The sequence below is a fragment of the Ceratotherium simum genome, chromosome 25 (genome assembly GCF_057802395.1).
Source record: "Ceratotherium simum simum isolate JZ-2026a chromosome 25, ASM5780239v1, whole genome shotgun sequence".
NCBI lineage: Eukaryota > Metazoa > Chordata > Mammalia > Perissodactyla > Rhinocerotidae > Ceratotherium > Ceratotherium simum.
The window spans coordinates 11847159-11870703 of record NC_141924.1 but is presented as its reverse complement, the minus strand read 5'-3'; the positions used below and the strand labels follow the sequence as shown (position 1 = coordinate 11870703).

General features: G+C 51.5%; 1 protein-coding gene across 3 annotated transcripts in view; it reads right to left on the bottom strand.

Annotated features, from left to right (window-relative positions):
• Positions 1 to 10455, bottom strand: part of PLA2G6 (phospholipase A2 group VI) — a 59076-nt gene extending 48621 nt beyond the window's left edge. For 2 of the 3 annotated variants that reach the window (XM_014793202.2, XM_014793203.2), the window contains exons 1-2: positions 10400 to 10455; positions 390 to 776 (exon numbers count right to left, since the gene is read on the bottom strand). In XM_014793202.2, coding sequence (XP_014648688.1) covers positions 390 to 688 — 299 coding nt within the window. In that variant the 5' untranslated portion in view covers positions 689 to 776; positions 10400 to 10455. Of the gene's footprint in view, positions 1 to 389; positions 777 to 9646; positions 10360 to 10399 lie in introns of those variants that run through there. The other variant, XM_087448926.1, reaches the window with a different exon arrangement.
• Between the last annotated feature and the right edge of the window lie 13090 nt (positions 10456 to 23545).

The window sequence follows — 23545 nt, the reverse complement described above, 5'->3', positions numbered from 1 at the left end:
CCCTACAGGCCCTCCTCAACAACCCCTGTGCAGCCCGACAAGGACGGTCGCGCCTTTAAAGATCAGGGCTACAGGGGATCCCTGGGCCTTACCCAATCTGACCCTTCTCAGCATCCCCGCCCTTCCTCCTCCCTCCATCTGCACGAGTCAAGACTGAGGCAGGATACAGCCCGGTCTTCTATCCCCACACCCTGCCACAGGACCCTGATGGGCCAGAAGGTGTGGGGTCTAGAAAGCCTTCCCTGCATTCTAAGAGCAGTCCCCTCTCTGCCACCCTCTCTGGACCCCTGAGATGTAGCCCCAAAGAAGATGCTCCTCTGAGGGACCTCCAGTCTGAGACCTGGACGGTGTCAAAGGAAAGAAGCGTGTCATAGCTGATCATTACCCACCGGAATCCACTCTGTGAGTTCCTGGGGTTGACCAGGACGCAGTCCCAGGTGCGATGGAAAGTGTTCTGGAACAGAATCAGCTGCCCTTCCTCCCGAACCCGGCCACTCGAGGTATAGTCGGCCACAGCCACCTCCTTCACCCGGAATGGGTTCGAGAACAAGTTGCTGACGTTACTGAGGGTATTGACCAGGCGGCCGAAAAACTGCATCTTCTGTGGGGCAGGTGGGGAGGTCCCACCGCCTTTCCCCTCAGTCTGGAAGAAAACGGGGTCTCTGGTCAGCTGGGCTTGGTCTCCCATGCCCACCTCACCAAGTGCAGCGGGTTCCTGCACAGGCACTCAGATCGCACGCCACCAGCGCCGTTCCCGATTCTGGGCCTGGAGGCACCTGGAAAGGAGAGGAAAGAAAGAGAAAAGGCAGTGAGCGGGAGGTAAGGTCCGGTGGGAAGTTACAGAGCTGCCACTGTGCACAGATGACCAGAACTCTCCTGCTCCCTGACCCACTGGCCTCAACAGAGGCTCGGCTGCCCCCTCTGGAGTGCGGAGCCACACTGACCAAAGGAGAGAGCAGACGTGAACGCACGGGACAGGCCATCCTGCCCGTGCAGACAGAGGGCTTCTCACTCCGCAAAGTAGGGAGTCAACTTTTTGGTAATCAGAGAGCTTGGCAGGGGTCATTTCAATTCCACAAACAAAACCAGTGTCCCCTCTCGACCAGACACCGCAAGCAGACCAGGATCATCTCATTCTCCATCGGGGGGACAGAGGGACTGTAAGCATTTGTCTAAAACCTTTGGCGCCTGCCACCACTGGTTTCCCAAGGAGCTCTGAGAGAACACAGAACCAAGCTCCTCGGAAACGAGAGTGAACGCAGAGACTTCGAAACAGCGAACACGTGTTTGGGTGGAAATTTTACACTTCACATTCACAGGGTCACAGTTTCTGCTATGGAAATTGTCCCCAGTTTGGATGACTGAATTAGATGTCTCGTTATTTCCTGGGCTCCCAGAAAGCATACTGCCTTCCTAAGGCACTGCTACTAAAGCCAGGAGACAATCAGCTGGAGGCCATCCTCTGCCTCTGTGCCAGGATGTCACTGCCAAGAGCGGGTCAGGCTCTGAGGACAGAGCGTGGGAGTGTGGGTGCCCGGGCGAGAGGACATCTGAGCAGACACTAGTTTACACCTGGCCTATGTGTTGAGGAGGGGATCAACCTTAGGGATAAAAGGAAGAACACGAGGCCTACAAAGAATCATCTACGAAGGTAATAAGGGTCAACAATGAGAATTCCACCAAGAGATGGTTACTGAGCACTTACGAGGTAGCAGGCCCCAAGCTAAGCACTTCACGTAACTGTCTCATTTAATTCTCTCAAAACCACATGAGGAAGATGCACTGAGCACACAGCACAGCTCTGCAGCAAAAGTGCATTCAAATCCTGGCCTCACCACTTACCAGCTGTGGGACCTTGGGCAAGTTACTTAACCTCTCTGTGTCTCAGTTTCCTCATCTGTAACATGAGGACCATAACAGTGCCCAATAATAGAAGCTGGCAGATAGTAAATGTTCAATAAACATTAGCCCTCTTTACTTCAATGATCCCCCTTTTACAGATAAGGAAACTGAGGCTCAGAGAACCATGACTGCAGAGCTTTGAAAACGCTCTGAAGCTTTGTAATGTCCTTCTTTTTATGATTAGTAGTAAGATGTGGTGGGAGCAGACTGTGAGCCTCAGTTTCCCCCTTAAAATGAGGACGATGCTCACCTCTCCTATGTTGAGGATTAAATGAGAACGCTCGTGAGGATGCCTAGACCTGTGTCAAGTTCCTTCTTTCTTCTGCACTTGGGAACTGTAAGGACAGAGAGCTGGGTGCCTGCGCCCCTCCCCACAGCCAGGGGAGAGGGGAGGGACCCCAAGGGAAGGCGTGGGAATTGGTCCCAGGAGACCTCCCCAAAACGGATGACACAGCATGCATATCAATGTGCATTATAACGATTTTCGTTTTGACACAGACAGGGAAGCAACTTCAACATCCATCATTACAGGAATTGTACATCATGATACGTTTGCCCCAGAGACACGTGTGGGCATTAAAAGCTGTGACTGTGAAGGTTATAACAACTCAGGAAAAGTGCGCGGCGTTCTGGTACAGGCTCAGGGGCGTCGAGTCCGACACTCCCTGTGCTGTTCGTGGGCTGCAAACACGGCCTGCCGAGCCCCTGCCCGGCCCTGCAGCCCCCTGCGCGAGTCCCGCCCTGTCCCGCCCTGTGCTCCAAACCACGCACGATCCCAGAAAGCAACGCTGTTTCACACCTCCCTGCCTGTCCACGCTGATCTGTCTATCCGCAATGTCCTTCCTTGTCTGTCTAGAAGAGCCCTCATCAGTCTTCAAGCCCAAGCTCGGCCACCACACCCTCCTTAAAGTGTTCCTGATGCCCTGGCCCAGCCGCCAGGTTCTCCCTCCCTGTTCTGTGCTGCCCGTCACTTTCAACACATTTCTATTATTAGAGCCCAGCCTGTTATGACGGCCCCCGCCGCCAGACTGTACGCTGCACAATGCTAACCCCACCAAACGCTCCCGTGCTCTTTCTGTGCTCTGGCCCTGTTCCCAGAGGTACATATACTAATTATTTCATCTGCACCACCACCCTATGACATCCTTACCACTGTTATCCTCATCTTCCACGTGAGCAAATCAAGGACCAGAGAGGTAAAGTCACAGGCCCAGGGGCACACAGCTAGCAGGCAGAAGAGCAAGGACTAGAGCCCAGACGGGCTGGCTCTGGAGTCTGAGCCTCCTCAGGGCAGCTGCCGCTCCTCTGTACACTCACCCTGAGCACAAAGCTTGGCCCAACGAAAGTTTGTTAAAATGTAATTTACATAATTTACCAGTAAAAATTACGCACAGCAAAAAAAAAAAAAAAAAGGACTGATAGAAAATATACCAAAATACTAAGGGCAGATGAGGGTATTGGGTTTATGGGCAATTTTTTTCTTTTCCCTGTTTTCCAAATGGTATGGAAAATGATTACATGTTTTGAAGAAAGCAGGAGTATAAGCTGAGCCCCCAGGGCCTGCAGCTGGGGAGATGGGGGGCCCGTGGGGGTCAGGCCTGGCTCAGACAAGCAGCACAGTGGAGAGGCGCTCACAGGAAGCGGGCGAGTGGGCAGCATCCAGCACCCACCAGCCCGCTCGGGTCAGGGGAGGAGAGTCACCACGGGGTCCAGCCGGACGGAAGGAAGAGACCCCGCCCCAGAGGGGAGCCACCTTCCTCAGGACCAGGGGCGGGCGGCGGCCTGGCCACGGCCAGGACAGGCTGGCTCTCTTCCAGCCTTGCGGGGTGGCTATGAGGACGAAATGACACAATGGAGGGAAAGCGTCCAGGACGCTGGCCCACCGTGGGCACACAAACCGTGAACACTGCTATCACGAGGTGAAGAAAGGAAACTAAAACCACCGGGCCACATCCTGGAACAATCCTAACAGGCCAACCAGGAAAGTGGCAAGAGCACTCACATCTCATCTTCCTCCCATCCCACCACCTCTGACCTCAGAGCCCAGATTCTTTCCAGCACAGCTGCAGCGGGAGGACGCCGGGCTGGGGAGAAGGCTGCCATCCAGAACCCGTAAGGTCCCTTCCACCCGACTCCTTCCCTGCACAGCCCCGCCACCCCTCACTCTCTCTCCCTCTCCCTTCTCACAGCTGTTTGCCCTCTGACCTCCCCACGATGTGAACACGAGCTCTTACCTACTGACAACTGTCCTCTGTGGCTCCTCACCTGGGCTCGCTCCCTGCACATAGGTGATGACAGGGTCCCCCGACAGGGACCATACACTCCTGGGCACCTGAGGCTGCTTCAGGCTGCTCTCTCAAATGCCACAAGCAGTGAGACATAAACCCAAGAGCTTCTGTGGTAACAGTTGACGGTGAAAATTCTGCCTATCCACTCTAGGTGTCAGTTTTGTCTCCCCTACAGTGAGGCTGGGTACTTTGAGCCTGTTCTCCTTATTTTTGCTCACCCATCCCCTCTCAAAGGCCCAGCCTGCCTGCTTAGTTCCTTCAGGGAAGACTTACAGAGTGTCTGCTGGGTGTGAGGAGCCCCTGGAGGAGCTATGAGGCAGGAAGGACAAGCATTATTATCCCATTTTAGAGAATAAGAAACTGAGGCCCAGAGAGGCCTCAAATTGTGGGTGTTCAAAGGGCAATTTAAAGTGGGCATGTTGATGTCCACCAGGGAAGAAAAAAAACAAACAAAAACCCTTACTGTGATCCAAAGAGATTGGAACCGACAGGCAGACTCTTTGGTGAGTTTCTAGAAGTGGCTAGTTGGGTTCATAAAATGAGTAGTCACAGGGGAACCCAGGCCTATTCCCTGTCTCAAAAAGTGCACAGTCCCTTGCAGGTGTTAGAGTCTGGAAAGTATGGCTGGAGGAGGCGACTCCTTAGCAAAACTCTGAAGTGGGGACCGGGGAGAGAGGGCTTCCCAGCAGACAGAGCAGACGAGAACGTGTGGGAGGGCATGGGGACAGGAGCCTGAGGGACTCATCTGGGAACGAGCATTTTCATGGGGACTGTGCGGCACAGAGCGGGGACTATGGTTACTGCTGTGACAACACGAACACTGGTCACCACGGAGCCATTTGTCCAGCATCTGCTATGCCAGCCACGCTCACAGCCACAGTGAAGTGGGCTCTTTATCACTAGCTCACAGACAAGTAGACAAGCTCTAGAAGTGCAGCGGAGGATGGGGAGCATGAGTCAGTGATGGGGGTGCTTAGGGAGACCTCAGTCCCCAACTACCTGGTTCCTCCTCGGCCATGAACTCCCTGAAGCACTGTGGGCAGGTCTCAGGCAGAAGAGGAAGTGCAAAGCTGCCAGTCCCTGGGCCCGGTCCTCTCTTCTCCTGCTCTGGACGGTTATCTCTTCCAGAGAGCAAGGGGCCCTGGGTTTTCAAACTTCCTGGCCTGTCCGACCTGGAACGCGCCCCCCATTCCTGTCAAAGCCTCTGCTCGTCCTTCAAGGCCCCGCGGCCCCCTGTGATGGCTCAGAGCACTAGATCTGCCCCTCCTGCGACGCTCTCCCTTCCAGCTTGCACTATAGCCCTTTCCAGACACACACACCTGAGGGCCAAGTCCACCCCACCCATCCCTCACCTGCTCTGTGCCCACCGCAGGATGCAAATCGGACTCCGTGCTTACACGTGTCCAGCGGCTCGCCATCACCTTCCAGAGAAAGTCCAGGCTCCAGGGCGGGGATGTGAGCGTCCACGTGAGCTGGCCCAGCCCAGCTTTCCAGCCCTCCCCTCTTGCACTGCGACTCCTGCCATGTTGCACCAGATACCCCCCGGAGCACGCCCCACTCACGCCTCAGTGTACCCGCACACACGGCCCCCCACCTAGACGGCCCTCCCCACTTTCTCCACCTGTCTCAGAGTATGCGCTCCAGAAAGGCCTGTCAGACAAATGAATCCACCCCTTCCTGTCCTTCACATGCCATCTCCTCCAACAGTCATACCCTGTGCCTCCCCTCCTCTCAGCCCGGCGTGTACGCGCTCCTTCCTCCGTACACGCCGCCCAGCGCACCCCCATGGGAGCACTTCTCCTGTGACGATGGTGGGGTATCTGTTGTTTTGGGCTGCTCACCCCTTTTATTTGTTTACCAGGCACCTAGCATGCTGTTCCTGACACACAGTGGGTATTTAATAAATGTTCCGTGAATGAATGAGTGAGAACAAATGAATGAACCAACTGGAAGCCCGCAGGGCCGGCACCTCTGAGCACCCCCCCATCCCCTCGTGGGTGGTGATAGAGCGCACACCCTGGGCCCCCACTCTCAGCTGCCCAGCACGTCACACAGTGGAAACGCTCAGGAGGCTCACCCCTGCAGCAGGGGACCTGTATGGGACAGCTGCTGGCCTCAGGCCGAGTACCGGGCTTTGGCTGGGAAAATTCGGCTTCATACACCGTCAAGCTGCTTGACGCTGGGCTCGTTCACACGCCAGGCAGAGGAGCCCCTGCAAGCGCTCTGCTCTGCTTCCTTCCTGACGAAGCCCGGCCGGAGCGCAGGACGGCGGCCCAGAGGCGCGTGACAGGATCCCGCAGGCAGCGGGGCCAGGAAGCTGACCGCACAGGAACGGCCACTCGGGGCATTCTGGGAGCACACGCAGAACTGCTCTCGGAAATCAGCCTTCAGGAGCCCCGGCTGCTTACAACAGGATGTCCCATGATTGGAACAACTGGCACAGGACAGCGACACCCTCCCGTGCAACTGACGGCCCCCCCACCCACTGCCCTGGCAGGATGGGCTGAGAACACGGGGTGGATCAGAGCCCCAGCCTGCCCTGACCACCACGGACTTCCTTCCCGCAGCCTCACCGTCTGCACCTCTCAGCACGTGAGCGCGTCACCACACTGGCCTCCGTCCCGTCACAAGGCTACCGCGCTTTAGGGTTGGCAAAGTGTTTTCACACCTGTTAGCTGCCTTGAAGCTCGAAAATGCCCATGAGATAGAGACAGTGCGATTGTTATCCCTGTTTGGCATATGGGGAAACTGAGGCCCAGAGGGAGGAAACAGGAAGTGTTGCCTGGTGGCTGGACTCATGTCTTCTTCCTCAGACTCCTGAACAGCACTAGGCAGAGGGCCTGCACACAGCAGGCACTCAATTAGCAGCCAAGTCCAACGTCATTTCCATCTCCCATCTGAGCCTCTGGACCTCCAAGACTGCCTCCAAAACAACATGCCCTCTAAATGTCCACTCTGACCGCAGCTCATCCCAAACCCTTCCCTCAGCAAGTGAAGAGTGGGGAAGGGCTTGCTCCTGTCACCTTACACCCCAACAACACTGCCACATTCACCCAGCACCCACTGAGCACCAGGCCCCTCACAAAGTGTTTGAGGTAATTATCACATTTGATCCTCAAAACACTCATAAGAGAAGGTATCCTTCTCCCACATTACACACAAGCACAGGAGGTTATGAAATTCTAATTAGCTGGAATTCAGAGCACCAGCTTATAATCCTCAAACTGGCTTTAGGAGAAAGCCTGAACACAAAGTGGCTGAGCGAGGCTTGATGTTCAGTCTCCTGTACTCCCAAAGCTAAGGCCCTCATCTAAAAACGCACCGCCACTCATATGCGCCAGAGGAAAATGTCTTTTCAAAAAAGGAAAAGGTGTCTCTTTCATTCACTCTGCTTAGCTGGACCACGGCTGGGAGCAGGCTGCCCCAGAAGAGTTGCTGGAGCTCCCAAGGACGGGAGACACTGGGAACTTTAAGTGATCTGTGGGCCGGCAGCTTGGTACAGGGCGGCTCATTTTATGATTCATTCTACAAATATTTATCACGGACCTATTCTGTAGAAGGCATTGTTCCAACTGCTGAGAACACATTAGCGAACAAACCAGACAAAATCTCTGCCCTCCTAGAACTTATATTTTAATATGAGAGGGCTATAATAAAGAAGATAAATAGGCAAAATATATACATAGGTTCTAGACGCTGATTAAGTGCTGAGGAGAAAAATAAGCCAGACAAGGGAGATAGAAGTTTCCAGGTGGAAAGGGAAATTTTAGATAGGGTGAACAGGGAAGTCCTCACCAAGAACTTGACTTTGAATAAAGACTTAAAGGAAATGAAGGCAAAAGTCGTATGGATATCTAGGTGAAGAGTTTTCTAGGCAGAGGGAAGAGCACATGCAAAGGCCCTGGGGCTGGAGCATGCCTGGTGAATACCAGGAACAGCAAGGAAGCCATTGAGGTCAGAGAGATAACAGGGAGCGAGGCACGTACAGTGAGAACAGAAGCCATGGCAGGGCTTGGAACAAAGGAGCAACATTAACAGATCACTCTACCACATGCAGGGTATAGAGAGGTCTCAAGGAGAATCTCACAGCTTTGGTCTGAGCACTGAAAGAAGAATACTGCCATTTCCTAAAGATGGGAAAGTGAGTGGGAGGGCCAGATTTTGGTGGAGGTGGGGAAGGGATGAAGGGGATGTATACCAAGAGTTTAATTCTAAATACTTTAAGTTTGAAATGCCTAAGTTTGAGGTGTTGAGCCAGCAACTATGTATGTGAGTCTATCATTCAGGGGAAAGGTCTGGACTGGACTGGAGACATAAATTCGGGAGCTGTCAGAGCAGAGATAGTACTTAAAGCCATGAGCTGGGTGACATCACCAAAAAAAATGAGGATGGACAAAAAAAGAGAAGAGGCATTTAAGGCACGGACCTATTAAAACATTCTCCCAGGAGCCACTCTCTTCAAAGTTAAGCTCATAACACAAGGCCCCCCCTTCAGTATAGCCCCTCACCCCTCCCACACACACCCAGTACACATGTGCACACACACACAGAGCACTTAAATTCCTCCTTCCTTTCTCTTGGTGATGTCAGTCTTCTAAGTGAGAAGGAAATTCCCTTTCGGGGATACTGTCATGTAACAAGAAAGTAACCCGGGAAAGGGAGAAAAAGTGCCCTGGCACTGAGACAACAGTAGTGACCCTTCCACAGCAAGGCAATTACACAGGCTGTGGTGTTACAAAGTGCTGTGTCCAGATTCCAGCTCCAACCTCACGAATCCTTGTAACCTATCAGGCAACTCATCTCACCCTCTATTCCTTACGTTAAATGGGAATGACACTGGCTACGTCAAGGGAGGCCCAGAACTTAGTAAACAGTCCAGTAATATTTGTTAAACAAATGAGGAATGGATGAACGAATGAATGGTGAGGATAACACATAAAAGGTCCTGACTCATAGCAAATGATCAATAAATACAACCAAACACTAAATGAAAGACGGTGTACCTTCTACTAGTCTTTCCCTCCTCAATTTTTCATTCCATCCCTTTCCCTTTCCTGCCTACGACACAACAGCAAAATCATGCATTTGTACAGGACCATCCTGATTACCAAGCTTTGCCTTCTATATTTTCTCAAATTTTGAACCTCTGGCAGCGTATGAGGGGCAGGAAATGCAATCCCCCTCTCACAGATGAGGAAACTGAGACTTGGACCCGACTCCAGGAACATTTTAAGGCAGAGACAATAACAAAAACACTGCATTCAGCCCAAGGGTGGAGCATCTGTGTTGTCAAACCAAACCTGCCTAACATCCTGTTGGGCGGGTAAGAGGGCAGGTGAGGGAAAGACCCAGAAGCTTAGGGGAAGGGAAGGTATTTGTTTGGGGTCATGTGAACAGTCCATTAAAAAAATGGGCACAGATCCCTGAGCCCTGCGCCCTCCCTGTCCCACACTCACTGGCCTGCCCGTCCCAGTCACATGGCCACACAGGTCACATGCTCCCTGTCACCAGCTTCCAGGTCATCTGCGGGTGCAGGAGGTGGACACAGGATTGGGGGGTTGGGAGACTCTGGGGTGATGAGGCTATGGAGAAGGAGGCAGCATGGTGGGGAGCAGGCACACATGAAATCTGGAGGCACAAGATAGACAATAAGCAGGGAGTTAGAAACAGTAAAATGGAGAACTGGGGAGAGAAATGGAAGAATGTAGAAAAGAGACAGAGGTGAAGTGGGGAATCGAGTGGGAATACGCAGAGGCGAAAAAATTAGGAGCACTGAGAAAGGCACAGGAAGGAAGGTGGGATCAATCAACGGGGCCCAGAGTGAAAGCTGGGGGTACCAAGAGGCACTGAGAGTTGGAGGAAAACGAGAAGGGGGTGACTCAGGAAGTGAGGGATAGAGGGGAGACACACAGACAAGACTGGGGTACTGAAGGGGGCCCCAGGGTCGAAGCTGGGGTCCCTGGGGGACCACAAGTTGGAGATGAAACAGAAGCGGTCACGGGATGGGAGTTGGGGATGCTAAGAGATCAAAGGGCGAAAGCTGGGGGCACTCAGGGGGTCACACAAGGGTCAATGGAGGACACGCCTCAGAATCGGGGAACACGGGGTAGATCCGAACGAGGGGCCGGATGGACACCACGGAGTCTGGGGCGCGGAGAAGGTTTGGGAAGGGCCCCCCCGGGCCCCGCCTTCCCTACGCCGTCACTCACCTCGCTTTACTCAGCACTTCTACTTCCTTCTACTTCCGCAAACAAACGAGCCCCGGGCCACGTGACGGCCCCCGCTCTCCGCCAATCGCCGAAGCCCGAGCCCCAGGCCGCGGCTGCAGCCCCGCCCCCGCGCCGCGAGCCTTGCGCGCGAGGAAGGCGGGGGCGGGGCGCCGCCATCGTTTATAACTGCCCAATGGAAGGGGCTCCCACCGCCGAGGGGGCTGGGCTTTGGGCTGGAGCCAATCCACGGCGGCGGGGCGCGGCCATGTCGGTGCGGGGCGGAAGGGCCGCGTGACGGCTCGTTGGCAGACATGTTGATGCGGGGCAGAAGAAGGCCTACTTCGCTCTCCGCCTCCTGAAACGGTCGGAGGCCTGACTTCTGAACCTACTGTTAATGACGGGTCATAAAGAGATAATAAAATCAACGAAGACATAGGGTGTAACAAGAGGAACCTGCTTTGATTTTGCAGTGTACCCCAAGCTAGGGTTGCCAGATTTAGCAAATGAAAATAGGGGACGCCCAGGTTAATTTGAATTTCAGCTAAACAACCAATAAATTTTTAGTATATGTGAAAAATAGTAAGTATGCTTGGGCTAAAAAATTACTCGTTATCTGGCAGCCCAACCCCAAGGCCATCTCAGGAAATATCTTAGCACTTTTAGTAGAAACTTGGGCAAATGACTTGGTCTCTGTGAACTCCTCATCTGAGAAGTGGGCACAGTGATAGCCCATAGGGTTGTTGTGCCGACTAGAGACAAATTAGTCCCCCTGCCTGCACGTAATGGGATTTCAGTAAATGGCAATTGTTATGATTAGTAATGCTGAGGATAAGGTACCCGGAAAGAAGCGAGGAGACTGGGTTTTAGTCACAGATCTGCTTCTGACTGAGCAGATCATGTCCCTCTCCAGCCCACGGGACTTGGTTGGACAACTTTTCTTCCCCTAGTGATCCCCTAACTCTAGATCTAAATAAATTCTCCAAACTGCTCTCTGTCCAGGTGGGAAGTGTAATTGCTGTTGTTAATTGCTGTGAAAAGAGCGTTTTCTCCTCAGTCTGTCCAAAGATATTAGTGCCCCGGCTAGGAGCAGCCAGTGCAACTGGAGCAAGGTTTAGTTAAGAATCTAGACAGGTTAATAAAACCAACCATAGAAACTAACTTTGGGGGGCCAGCCCCATGGCGTAGCAGTTAAGTGCGTGCACTCTGCTGCTGGTGGCCTGCTTGGAACCCTGGCACAGACCGACGCACCACTTGTCAGGCTGTGGTGGCGTCCCATATAAAGTGGAGGAAGATGGGCACGGATGTTAGCCCAGGGCCAGTCTTTCTCAGCAAAAAAAAAAAAAAAGAGGAGGATTGTCATGATGTTAGCTCAGGGCTGATCTTCCTCACAAAAAAGAAAAAACTAATTTTTGCACAGAGCATTGCCAGTTGCAAAGTAACTTGACTTCACATCCATCATCTCAGGATTGTAGTTACTCTTGTTTGCATTTTACAGGTGAGGAACTTGTCCTTTAAGATTAAAATTTTGCTCAAGAGTTTCAGCTTTGAGTTGAGAGAATGAAATGAAAGCTCAGAATTCTCAATGAAAATATCTAGCCCTCCACACCCCAAGCACGTGAAGTTAGGGCAATGGTTATCAGGGAGTTTGCAAAAGGCCAAGCATTCCACTCACTACTGAGCAATCTGACCTGAGAAAACACGTAGGTTCAACAGGATGAGTCCCATCCTTCAGCAAACAAGCCTTATATTCAAGGTGGGTCTGCAGGGCAAGTTTGGCAACACAGACACACAACTGAATCTGAAAAGCAGAAAAGGCCGAGGAAGAGAGACAGATCAACGGTCTGGATCAATCAAAATGCTAGAAACACTCAAAGATCCATGGAAGAAATGAATAAAATAGAATAGAAAGCAAATAATAAATAGAAGAAAATAATAGAATCTCAGGGCCTGATGAAGTTGAGTACTCCTCCCCTAGATATTTCTGGTGAAAACTGTTAAATGAGTGAATAAAGCAAGGGAGGAAGAACAGGGAGCTGTTAGGTAGCGTTGAACGAGCAAGCAGTGTAAAGGGAGGGGGCAAGTACGTACAAGGGAATACGTCCCGTTGGGTTTCTGCTGGATTTCACACTGGAGAGTTCAAGTCAAAGAACTTCTCTTGACGCGCTGTGCTAGGCCCTGCAGCTACAAACATCATGGAGCCAGGTGTCTGCCTTAGAGGAACCTCGAGTCCAGAGGGTCAGAGTAGACCAAGTCCCCTCCCTCAAGAAGTTAGATGGAAGTTTAACAAACATGCTTATGGTGTGATTTTACGCTCTTACCTTGTTGGATCCTCACAACAACCCTGAGAAGTAGTACTACGATCCCCACTTCGTAGGTGGAGAAACCAAGGTTCTCTGGGGGAAATGCTCCCAAGTCACGTGTCAATGAGAGGCAGAATCAGAATCAGGACCTCTCTTGTCTTTTCTTTCCCTGAACCGTAGGAGTACCCGCTGTGTGCCAGGTAGTGTTCTTGGGGCTGAGGAAACCACAGCAAACAAAATAGACAAAATCTCTGCCCTGGTGGTGTTCACAGTCTTGTGGGGAGAGACAGACAATGAACAAGATAGAGAAATCTAACACAGAGTGTGTTTTGCTAACGTCTTTGGACGAAGCGTCATGATGTTAGCATCTTACTTTCAAAAACCTTTGGGTGTTGAATCTGGGGCTGTGTATATGGGTGCCATTGCCGGGTCCTTCTATTTTCTCTGTTTGAATATTTTTATAATTAAAAAGTTGGGGGGTGGCCAGCCCAGTGGCCTAGCGGTTAAGTTTGCGCTCTCAGCTTTGGTGGCCCAGGGTTCCCAGGTTCAGATCCTGGGCACAGACCGACACACCGCTTGTCAAGCCTCATGCTGTGGTGACGTCTCATATAAAGTAGAGGAAGATGGGCACAGATGTTAGCCCAGGGCCAGTCTTCCTCAGCAAAAAAAGAGGAGGTTTGGCATCAGATGTTAGCTCAGGGCTAACCTTCCTCACAAAAAAAAAAGTTGGGAAAAAACTATAGAGTGTTAAAGGATGATAAATGCTATGGCGTAAAGGTGGGGAGGAGAGACGGGAGGGTTGCAGATTTAAACAGAGTGGCCAGGGAAGGCCTCACTGAAAGGGAGACATTTAAATAAAAACCTGAGCGGGACAAGGGAGCGAGCCATGTGCTAACCTGGGGAAGAGTGTTCCAGATGGAGGAAATGGCAAGAGCAAAGGCCCTGAGGCAGGAGTCTCCCTGGCTTGTTTCAGGAAAAGCAAGGAGGCTACTGTGCCTGGAGTTGAGTGAGGGAGCGAGAGTGTAGTGAGCCATGAGGTCGAAGGGATATAAGGGCCTGGAGGACATCGTAGACCATTTTAAACCTTTGGCTTTCACTCTGAGGGAAATGGGGAGCCATGGGAAGTTTTTGAGCAGAGGAGTGACCTAATTGGACTTATATTTTAACAGATCATGTCTGTTCTGCAAGAATAGACTGTAAGGACAAGGCAGAAGCTGGGAGACCAGTGAGGAGGCTGATGCAGAAATCCAGGTGAGAGACAACAGTATGACCACCACGCCATTTAATCATCACGACTGTAGAATCATTACGGTCGGGGTGTAGAGGGCACTGAGAGAAGGCATTGTCAAACTCTGTCCGGGGGGGCTTCGTGAGATGACTCTTGAGCAGGGGTGGACAGACTATCCTGCCTGCCACGTGTTCCTGTAAACAAAGTATTATTGGAACACAACCACATCATTCGTTTACATGTGTCTATGCTTTCCGCAATACCAGAGTTGAGCAATCATGCCAGAAATCGTATGGCCCCCAAAGCCTGAAATATTTCTATCTGGACCTTTACAGAAAAAAATTACCAACCCCTGTTCTTGGGTTTCAAAGGTTGAATAGGAGTTTGCTGGCTGGATTAGGAAAGTAAGAACATTCCAGGTGGAAAGGTCAACATCTTGAGATTATATGGATTGTTTGGGGGACCCACAAGAGGTTGAGCATTGCTGGAACCTGGGGTGTGAGTGGGTGAGCAGGCAGGTGAGCCACAGAGGGCGAGCATGAAGGGTCTCGAGTGCCAGGCTAAGGATGCAGACCTGGCCCTGCAGGCAGTGGGAGCCCCAGAAACATTACAAGCAGGGAAATAATGTGGAAAAAAAAATCCCTCTCCTACTTTGGGAGAGGTGACTGGAGGGCACAGAGGCCACGAGGCAGCCTGTGTAATGATTACACTAATGATGTGGCTTATGACTTGAGGAGGGGCCCCTGGGGTTTATGCTCTCCTCAGGAAGGGAATGAGTGCAGGTGACCTTGAGCTGTGAGGCAGCAGCCACGTGTTCCGATCCCAAGACGGAAAGCCAGTTCTGGCCAGCAAAGGCGGGATTTCCCCACTCTGGGGGCCCCTCAGCCCAGCTCTGGGGCTCACAGGACAGACTGTGGCCTGAGGAGAGGCTGGTTCTCAGGACTAGGGCCCAGAAGCTGGCCTGAACCTGGGTCCTGAAGGATCGTGAGGGTTGGGGAGCCAAGCGGAGGGCATTTCAGGCAAAGACGCAGAACGTGTGCCAGTGATCATGCAGAGTCTGGTGTCTCTGGGTGGGGGTCCAATGTGGGTTCTTGGGGTCAGAATGCTCAAGACCTTCATCCCTTTCTTCTTTCTCCTGGGCTGCTCATCCTCATTTCCGTTTCTTCAGCCAATAATTATGAAATACCTACTACGTGCACGGCCTCACTCCTGGTGGTGTGGGGCCATGAAAGATATCTCTATTCCTGTGCTTGAAGTTCACAATTTAATAGAAACTTGCTTCAAATACACAGATAATTGTTTATTGTGAAAAAGCACTGGAATACAGCAAATATGATTTTCCTGAAGAAATCATGAAATTACAGTGGATCATGTTCCAGACTCTATGAGGCAGGAGTGGCGAGGGAATGCCGTAGTAAGAAACAACCCTACAACCTTGTTGACCAACACAAGTTAACGTCTTTGTTCACACTATCTGTCCAGTGTGGGGAGGGATGGGGGTTTGCTCATCACAGTCACTCAGGACCCCAGGCCGAGGGGACTCCGCCTCCACATGGGCCTCCGTGATCACCATGGCAGGGGATCCGGACGTGGTGAATCACGCCCCGGCTCTTAAAGCTACTGCTCAGGAGTGACATGTGACTCCTCTCCCATTTTGTTGGCTGAAGCATGTCACGTGGCCCTACCCAATCTCAAGGGAGATGGGAAAAGCAGTCCCGCCATGTGGCCAGAAGGCGAGGAAACAGAATAGCTGTGACTATCCCAAATGACTTCCACACTGATCCACAAGGCAACAAGGTTCTGCTTTGTTTGTGACAACAGAAACTTCCCCACTTAATCAACTGCAAATCATATTCCCAGTCGGTCTTCACCATAAAGGTCTCTAAAATGCATGTAAATTAATTTAACATGACAATACAACCATAATTTTAGAGATTCCTGAAAGAGGGGACTGAGTAAAGAGGGACAGGGTTCTATGGGATCAAGAAGAAGAGACCAAGAGCCGGCCCAGTGGCGCAGCAGTTAAGTGTGTGCGCTCCGCTTCGGCAGCCCCGGGTTTGCAGGTTCGGATCCCAGGCGCGCACCGATGCACCACTTGTCAAGCCACGCTGTGGTAGCGTCCCATATAAAGTAGAGGAAGATGGGCACGGATGTTAGCCCAGGGCCGGTCTTCCTCAGCAAAAAGAGGAGGATTGGCAGATGTTAGCACAGGGCCGATCTTCCTCACAAAAAAAAAAAGAAGAGACCGGAAAGAGCAGGACTCCCTTCACGGTAAGTGACAGAAACGCAACTCAAATTAGCATAGGTAAATAGGCTAAAAGACTGGAAAGTAACCAGAGAGTCTCCCAGAATCCAAGACATGACCAGCCACATGCTAGAAGGGCCTCAGGGTGAGCCCTAACCAGGCCCTCCATGGGCTCTGTCTTACAGCACATCCGTCTCAGTCTCTTCTCTGGCTTCTTCTGCCCAGGAATGAGGAATGCAGCCCCCTCACTACCCACAGCTCTCACCACCAGAAACGGACTGGCCTTCTTCCTTCATTCCTGGAAAGGACTCTAATTGGGCCAACCTGGGTTGTGTGCTCATCCTTGAGCCAATCAGCTCTAGCCAGGAGTTGGAAGCTATGGTTGACCCCTGGCACAGTCAGCCCTGGCAACCCCAGCTATGGCTGAGCATGGGCAGAGTTATCAGGAAAAGGGAGGATGCTGGGCACACAATATCATACAGATGCCCTTTCAGCTTTCAAGGAGGTGATTCCAGGCTCGGGAAGACCACCAGAGGCCCCAAGAGCTAAGAGGGATCTGAAGTCTCGGGTGATGAAAGGAGGCAGTCATAGTGAGTGAGGTGGTGGGGAGAGAGGAGGAGAAGGTCCTCATTGAGAATGCGGGCACAGGGGCTGGCCCTGTGGTGTAATGGTTAAGTTTGTGCGCTCCACTTCGGCGGCCCAGGTTCGTGGGTTCGGATCCTGGGCGCGGACCTACACCACTCATCAGGCCGTGCTGTGGCAGCGACCCACATACAAAATAGAGGAAGATTGTCATGGATGTTAGCTCAGGCCAATCTTCCTCAGCAAAAAAAAAAAACCGATGTGGACAAAACCCGCTGGACACACAAACTTGCCAAAGCGTGAATTATCTACACTCTGTCCTGGTGTCCTCGTTTATGTCCCGGGGGATCCTGAAACTCTGCTGCAAATCACATATTCATGAGCAGGCCAAATCAAATTGTCCCTGGGATTCAGTAGTAACAAAGGGGAATCGCAGGGGCTGGCCCGGTGGTGTAGTGGTTAAGTTCACACGCTCCACTTCAGCAGCCGAGGGTTTGCAGGTTTGGATCCTGGCCAGAGACCTACGCACTGCTCATCAAGCCATGCTGTGGTGGCGTCCCACGTACAAAACAGAGGAAGATGGGCAAGGATGTTAGCCCAGGGCCAGTCTTCCTCACCAAAAAAAAAAGGGGTGGGTGGGGGAACCACAGGGCTCCCCAGTGAAGCCTGTCATCGGTGTTATGCAGGGCATGATGGGCAGTCAGTGAAATGAACACAGTCCCCACTGTCAGGGAGCCAAAAGACCTTTTAAGAAACTATCCACACCCTCCTCCACCTCCCTGTCCTGTCACAACCTGAGCCTCTGCTGGAGCCTAGGACAGAGCCCAGTGGAGCAAGGACAACTCACCCATTCATCCAATGGACATTTATCGTGTCCTTACCACATGCCATGCCCCAGGCTAGGCACTGGGGACCCCAAAATGAAAAGACGTAGTCCTCGTCCTCAAAGAGCTTGTGGTTTAAGAAGAGGAAACAGACACAAAAACACAGAGCACCAATGCGGAGAGAAAAGTATGATTGTGGAGGGAGGTAAAGGCAGGTAACCCACCACGAGGCCAGGAACCTGAGTCTGCCTGGGGGTTATTTGGGAAGCTCGCTGAAGAACGCAACGTCTGAGCTGGGTGTTGAAAGACAAACTAAAGCTGGGGAGGGAGTTCCTGGTAGAGGGATCTGCGAGATCTGCGAGGGTGAACACTTGGAGACGTGCAAGAACATGATGAGTGTGAGGGCGGAGGTGAAAACAGCTGGAGTCCAGAGGCAGTGCTGAGAGCTAGGACGGCAGAGCAGGCAGAGGCCAGGTCTAGAACGCCTGTGAAAACAGCTTGGACTTTGTTCTGAAGGCCATGGGGAGCCGTGGAACAGTCTGAGCAGAGGAGTGTCCTAGTCAAATTTAGGTTTTAGAAAGCTCTCTCTTTAAAAAGCATTGAGGCTGGATTAGAAGGTGCTGGAGGCAGGGAGACCAAGCGGGGGGCTATTGCAATTGTCCAGGACGGAGATGCTGTGGCATGAACTGAGGCCAAGGCTGCAGGAAGAGAGAGAGAGGATGGAAAGAAGTTCAGGAGGTGAGATCATCGAGACTTGGTGACTGGTTAGCTGTGGGAGTGAGGGAGAGGGACGAGGCAAGGATGAGGACCTGGTTTCTCTCCAGGGTGACTGAGTGGAAGGTGGTGTCACCAGCCTATTAGAGAAATGAAGGGAGGTGCAGGTTGGGAGGGTGGCACTGGGTTGCGTTGTGACTGTGCTGGGTTGGACGTGCAGGGGAAGGGTGGCGGGGAGTCCATGTCTGCCATGCAGATGCTTAAGCAGATCTGGCCCACAAGAGACAGATGCGAGCAGGCGAGAGAGATTTGGCAGTCATCAGCATCAGATGGCACCTGAAGCCTCCAGGGGGAACTAGATTCCCCAGGGAGAGGAGGGGAGGGCAAAGGCCAGAGCTCTGAGCATCACTAAGCACGGAGAGTTCCAGAGGAACCAGGGATGGAGAGTGAACAGGTGGAGGGAACCCAAGCCTGGAAGCCAAGGGGAAAGAGCGTTTCAAAAGGAGGAGGGGAAGAGGAGAGGAGAGCAGCAAGATCAAGTGCTGGCGAAGGACGAGACAGATTAGGACGGAAAGTGGACCTTGGATTTAGCGAAAAAGAGGTTACTGGGACATTGGCAAGAGTCCCTCCAGAGGACTGTGGGGGCAGGGGCCAGACTGGGGGGTCGGGAGGTGAGGGGGCAGGGAGAGCTCAGAGGCAGTGAGTGGAGATGACTTGAGATTTTGGCCGAAAAAGGGAAGAAAAAGCCAGGGTGGGGGTGGTGGTTGTTAGAGACGACAGCCACTTGGGGAAATTTTGGTGCCGAGAGAGAGGGCGGTGCTGGAGGGTGGGCATGACCGGTCAGGAAAGAGGAGAGGTGGGAGGAGGGACAGCTTCTCCAGGCGCTGGGAGGCAGCTGAAAGGACAGGTGCGGGGCGGGGGGAGTGGGCTGGGGTTGAAGCAGGGTCTCGCGGATGCCCCTGCCCCCTCCTCAAGTGGAGGTGAGGACCAAGCAGCGTGGTGGGAGCCGCAGAGCTGTGGTTGGAAAAGGGAGGCGGGTTGAGCTCTGGTTGCGACTGGCGAGTGACCTCGTAGTGACCTTGACTGTTGCTGTGGGTGTTGTGGCCATGGTGGTTGTTTCTTCCAGAAGCCCAGAGCACCTGGGGTGCAGGTGTGCAGCAGACAAATTAGAGGTGCCCAAGTTCATGCTTTTACAGGCTGGGGGCACAGAAAGAACTCAGACTGGGATTGGCAAATTTCCAAGTATATTGAAGCTGTCAGGGGAAAAAAGTTTTTAGAGGGAAAACATGATGGGGGAGGCAGAGAAAAATGGGAATATGTGCAGTCCTAAGTTTCAGGGCCCTAAAATATCAGTTTGCAAACATAAAAATAAAATAGACAGGGAACATGAACAGATAATTCACAAAAGAAGAAACCCAACTAGTTAACAAGCATATGGGAATGGATTCAAGCTCATTCACATTCAGAAAAACGCAAATTTAAATAAGATAGCGTCATTTGCCTAGAAAATTAGCAGATCTTAAAAAATGAGAACAGCCAGTGTTGGTGAAGTGGCGGTGAAATGCTCATATTCACACAGCGGTGGTGAGGGCCTTTATTCACAGGGGCGCCCTGAGTAAAAGGCATTGCCTCTCTGAGCCTCAGTTTCCTCATCTGTAAAGTAGGGGTGATAAAGACACTCACCTCATAGAATGTTGTGAGATACCAGGTTCACAAAGGAAGCATCTCATAAACAGGAATAACAGTAGTTACTGTGGTTGTCTGGATTTGTTCAAACCTGTTTTTCTTCCTGCTGGATGATCTCTAGCCCAGACCCAGGACCGTTGCAGGCAGTGGCCCAGTGGAAGGACACCCTCTGCCAGTCCCTTCCCAGTTTGTCTTAGAATTTAGAAGTAGGAGGGAAGAAGGGGAGGAGGGCACAGGATTCCTCCACAGGATTCCAACCTGGGTTGCCCACGGGGAGTGATGGAGCATCCTCTAATGATCAGACTCTCACATGGCCTGTGTGAAACATTGCGTCTCTCCCCAACAAGGCCCGGGGTGAGGCTTGGCAGGGGCAGCGGGAGAGAGCATGGCCCTTGAATCAGACCAACCTGAGTTCAAGTCCTCTGCCAGAGACTCGCTGTGTGATACCGGGCTAGTTTCCTCATCTCTCAGAGCCTTGATCCTCATCTGCAACACCGCGATGATAATACCCAACTCCTAAGATGGTGGAGAGGGTGACGGGCAATCAGGCACATCACACCCAGCAACCGGGGGTGCTCCCTGGGCAGCTGGTGAATCCACAAATCAGTCTGTTTCCTCAGCTTTAAAACGAGGCTGATCATTTGTGTACCATGCTCCTCCTCTACCAGGAGGGCTTTTGTGGGAAGGAAAAGTTGAGTTAAAAAGACATTGAAATGTGATAAAAGGACAGATAATTTCTTTGGATGGTTGGTTGACTTAGCAGTGGGAGAAAAGAGCTGGGAGAACATGTACTATGCAAACAGGATTAGGCCCTCAGCACAGCGCCTGGCACAGAGGCAGCGTCTCATGAACATGGTAGTAGTAAGAAGTAACAAACACTACTAAGAAACTGGTAAGAGGCATGTGATGGCAGGAAGAGCTGGGAACAAGAGAAGGTTCCTGAAGGTGCTGAAAGGGATGCCTTTGACATCACTTCCACCCGGCAGAGGGACCCACGGAAAATTCGGGACTTGTCTGGCTGAGGGGGCCAGGGAAGGCCCCAGGGTCTGGGGACTGGAGCTCATGGAGCCTGGAAATCAAATCTCAGGGCAGGAAGGGCCTCCAGGAAATCGTAAAGCCAGCCCTGGTCTCCTCCGCCACAGCCAGCTTCTAGCTGTTCTACAGTGTGGGATGTATGTACAGCAGTCAACTTTTTTTTTTTGCTGAAGAGGATTAGCCCTGGGGCCGGCTCCGTGGCATAGTGGTTAAGTGCTCGAGCTCTGCTGCCGGTGGCCCAGGTTCTGATCCTGGGAGCTCACCGATGCACCGCCTGTCAGGCCATGCTGTGGTGGCGTCCCATATAAAGTGGAGGAAGATCGGCACAGATGTTAGCCCAGGGCCAGTCTTCCTCAGCAAAAATCTAATCAGCTAATCTCTCTCTTTTTTTTTTTTTTGGTGAGGAAGATCAGCCCTGAGCTAACATCCATGCCAATCCTCCTCTATTTTGTATACCGGATGCTGCCACAGCGTGGCTTGATGTGTGGTGCGTAGGTCCACATCCGAGATCCAAATCTGCAAACCTGGGGCTGCCAAAGTAGAGTGTGCAAACTCAACCACTAGGCCACCGGGCCAGCCCACAGAGTCAACTTTTATTCGAAGAAGGTTTACTGTGGTTTGAGAGTGTTTAAAAACCACTGACCTAATCCTACACTCTCACTGCAGGGGGGGAAACTGAGGCTGGGAGTGAGGAAAGCCCCACACTGGTCAGCCAGGGGGGAGATCTGAGCTGCAGATCCTGGCTCAGGTCAAGCCTGTCGCTGTTACTGAGCACCCACTAATGGGCAAGGCACCTGACATGGGCCAGGGTCCCTTGGGGACAGGCTTGGGTGCTGTTTGTTGTTTTGGGCTCCTGGACAGGTGAACAGGGACCAGCTGGGCTAGTTAGAGTTCTGCTGGACTGCGCTGGCAGAGGGCAGCTCCCTCCCTAGAAACTGGCGATGAGGCCCCTCCCTGTTGGCCGGAGGTGGGGTCTCTGGGCAGGGTGGGGCCATCACTGGTTTTGTGTCGCTCACCCAGGGAAGAGGCAGGTTTCTCAGGAGTGTCCTAGAGGAATGGAGATGACTCATCTCTCCCCAGTCCAATATTTATCGATCTTTTATTCAATACTAGGCACTGTGCCAAATGGTTATAAGTGTGAACACGTTAAATTGTGTCACAATCTATGAAGTAGGCACTATTAGTAAGCCCGGTGTATGAAGGAGGAGACGGACGCAGGGAGAGGTTAAGTCACTCAGCTGGTGAGGGGTAAGGCCAGGATTTCAGCCCACAGGCTAACTTGAAAAAACAAAAAAACACGCTTTTTTATTAGAACAAAAATTGCAAGAATGATAGAGGATTTCTGTATGTTCTTTACCCAGATTCCCCAATTGTTAATATTTTATCACTTTTTCTTTATACTCCTCCATCTATCCATCTGTCTGTCTATCTATCTATCTATCTATCTATCCATCTATCATCTTGTTCTGAACCATTTGAGAGTAAATTGTAGACACGATGCCCTTTACCTCTAAATACTCCAGTGTGCATTTCCTAAAATCAAGGACATTCTCTTACATGACCACAGAACAATGACAAAAATCAGGAAATTAATATCAATATGATATTATTTAATCTACAGACTGTATTCAGATTTTACCAGTTATCTTAATAATGACCTTACAACAAAGGAAAATCCTGGATCACACATTGTATTCAGTCATCGTATCTCCTCAGACTGCTCTATTATGGACCAGTTCCCGGTCTTTCTTTGACTTTCATGAGCTTGTCATTTTTCAAGCATGCAGTCCAGTTGTTTTATAGAATTTCTCTCAGTTTAGGTTTGTCTGATGTTTCCTCCCAATTAGACTCATTGTATGAGTTTTTGGCAGGAATACTGCAGAAGTGATGCTGTGTCCTTCTCAGTGTATCATTTAGGAGATACACATGCCAATTTGTCCCATTACTGGTGATATTAATTAACTTTGATCACTTAGTGAAGGTGGTATCTGCCAGGTTTCTCCACTGTAGAGTTACTGTCTTTCCATTTGTAATTAATAATTGTCTATGGGGCAATACTTAGAGACTATGTGAATATCATGTTTCTCATCAAATTTTTGTGTCTGTTGATGATTCTCATTGGAATCCATTATTACTGTGGTGGTTGCCTAATGGTCATTTTCTAACTGTATCATTCCTTCTACCATAAGGAGGACCTTTCCCTTCTCCTTATTTGTTTATTTATTCATTCCTATTAGTATGGACTCATGGAATCTTCTCTTATTCAATAGGTTATAATCCATCAGTACTGTTACTTCCTTTGATGCTCAAATTGTCCCAGATTTGGGCAGTAGGAACCCCCTTCAAGTCAGAGAGCTCCCATTTTTAAATATGACATCACACCATGTCCCTTGACCTTGACCAGAAAGGGAGCCACGTGTGTGGGGAGCAGGCCCTGCTGGGTGGATGCTGAAGCGCTGCCCCCTAATGCGTCAGCCTGGGGATGGGAGCAAAGGCCTAGGAGTTAGGCAGCATGGCGTCCAGGGGTGTCGT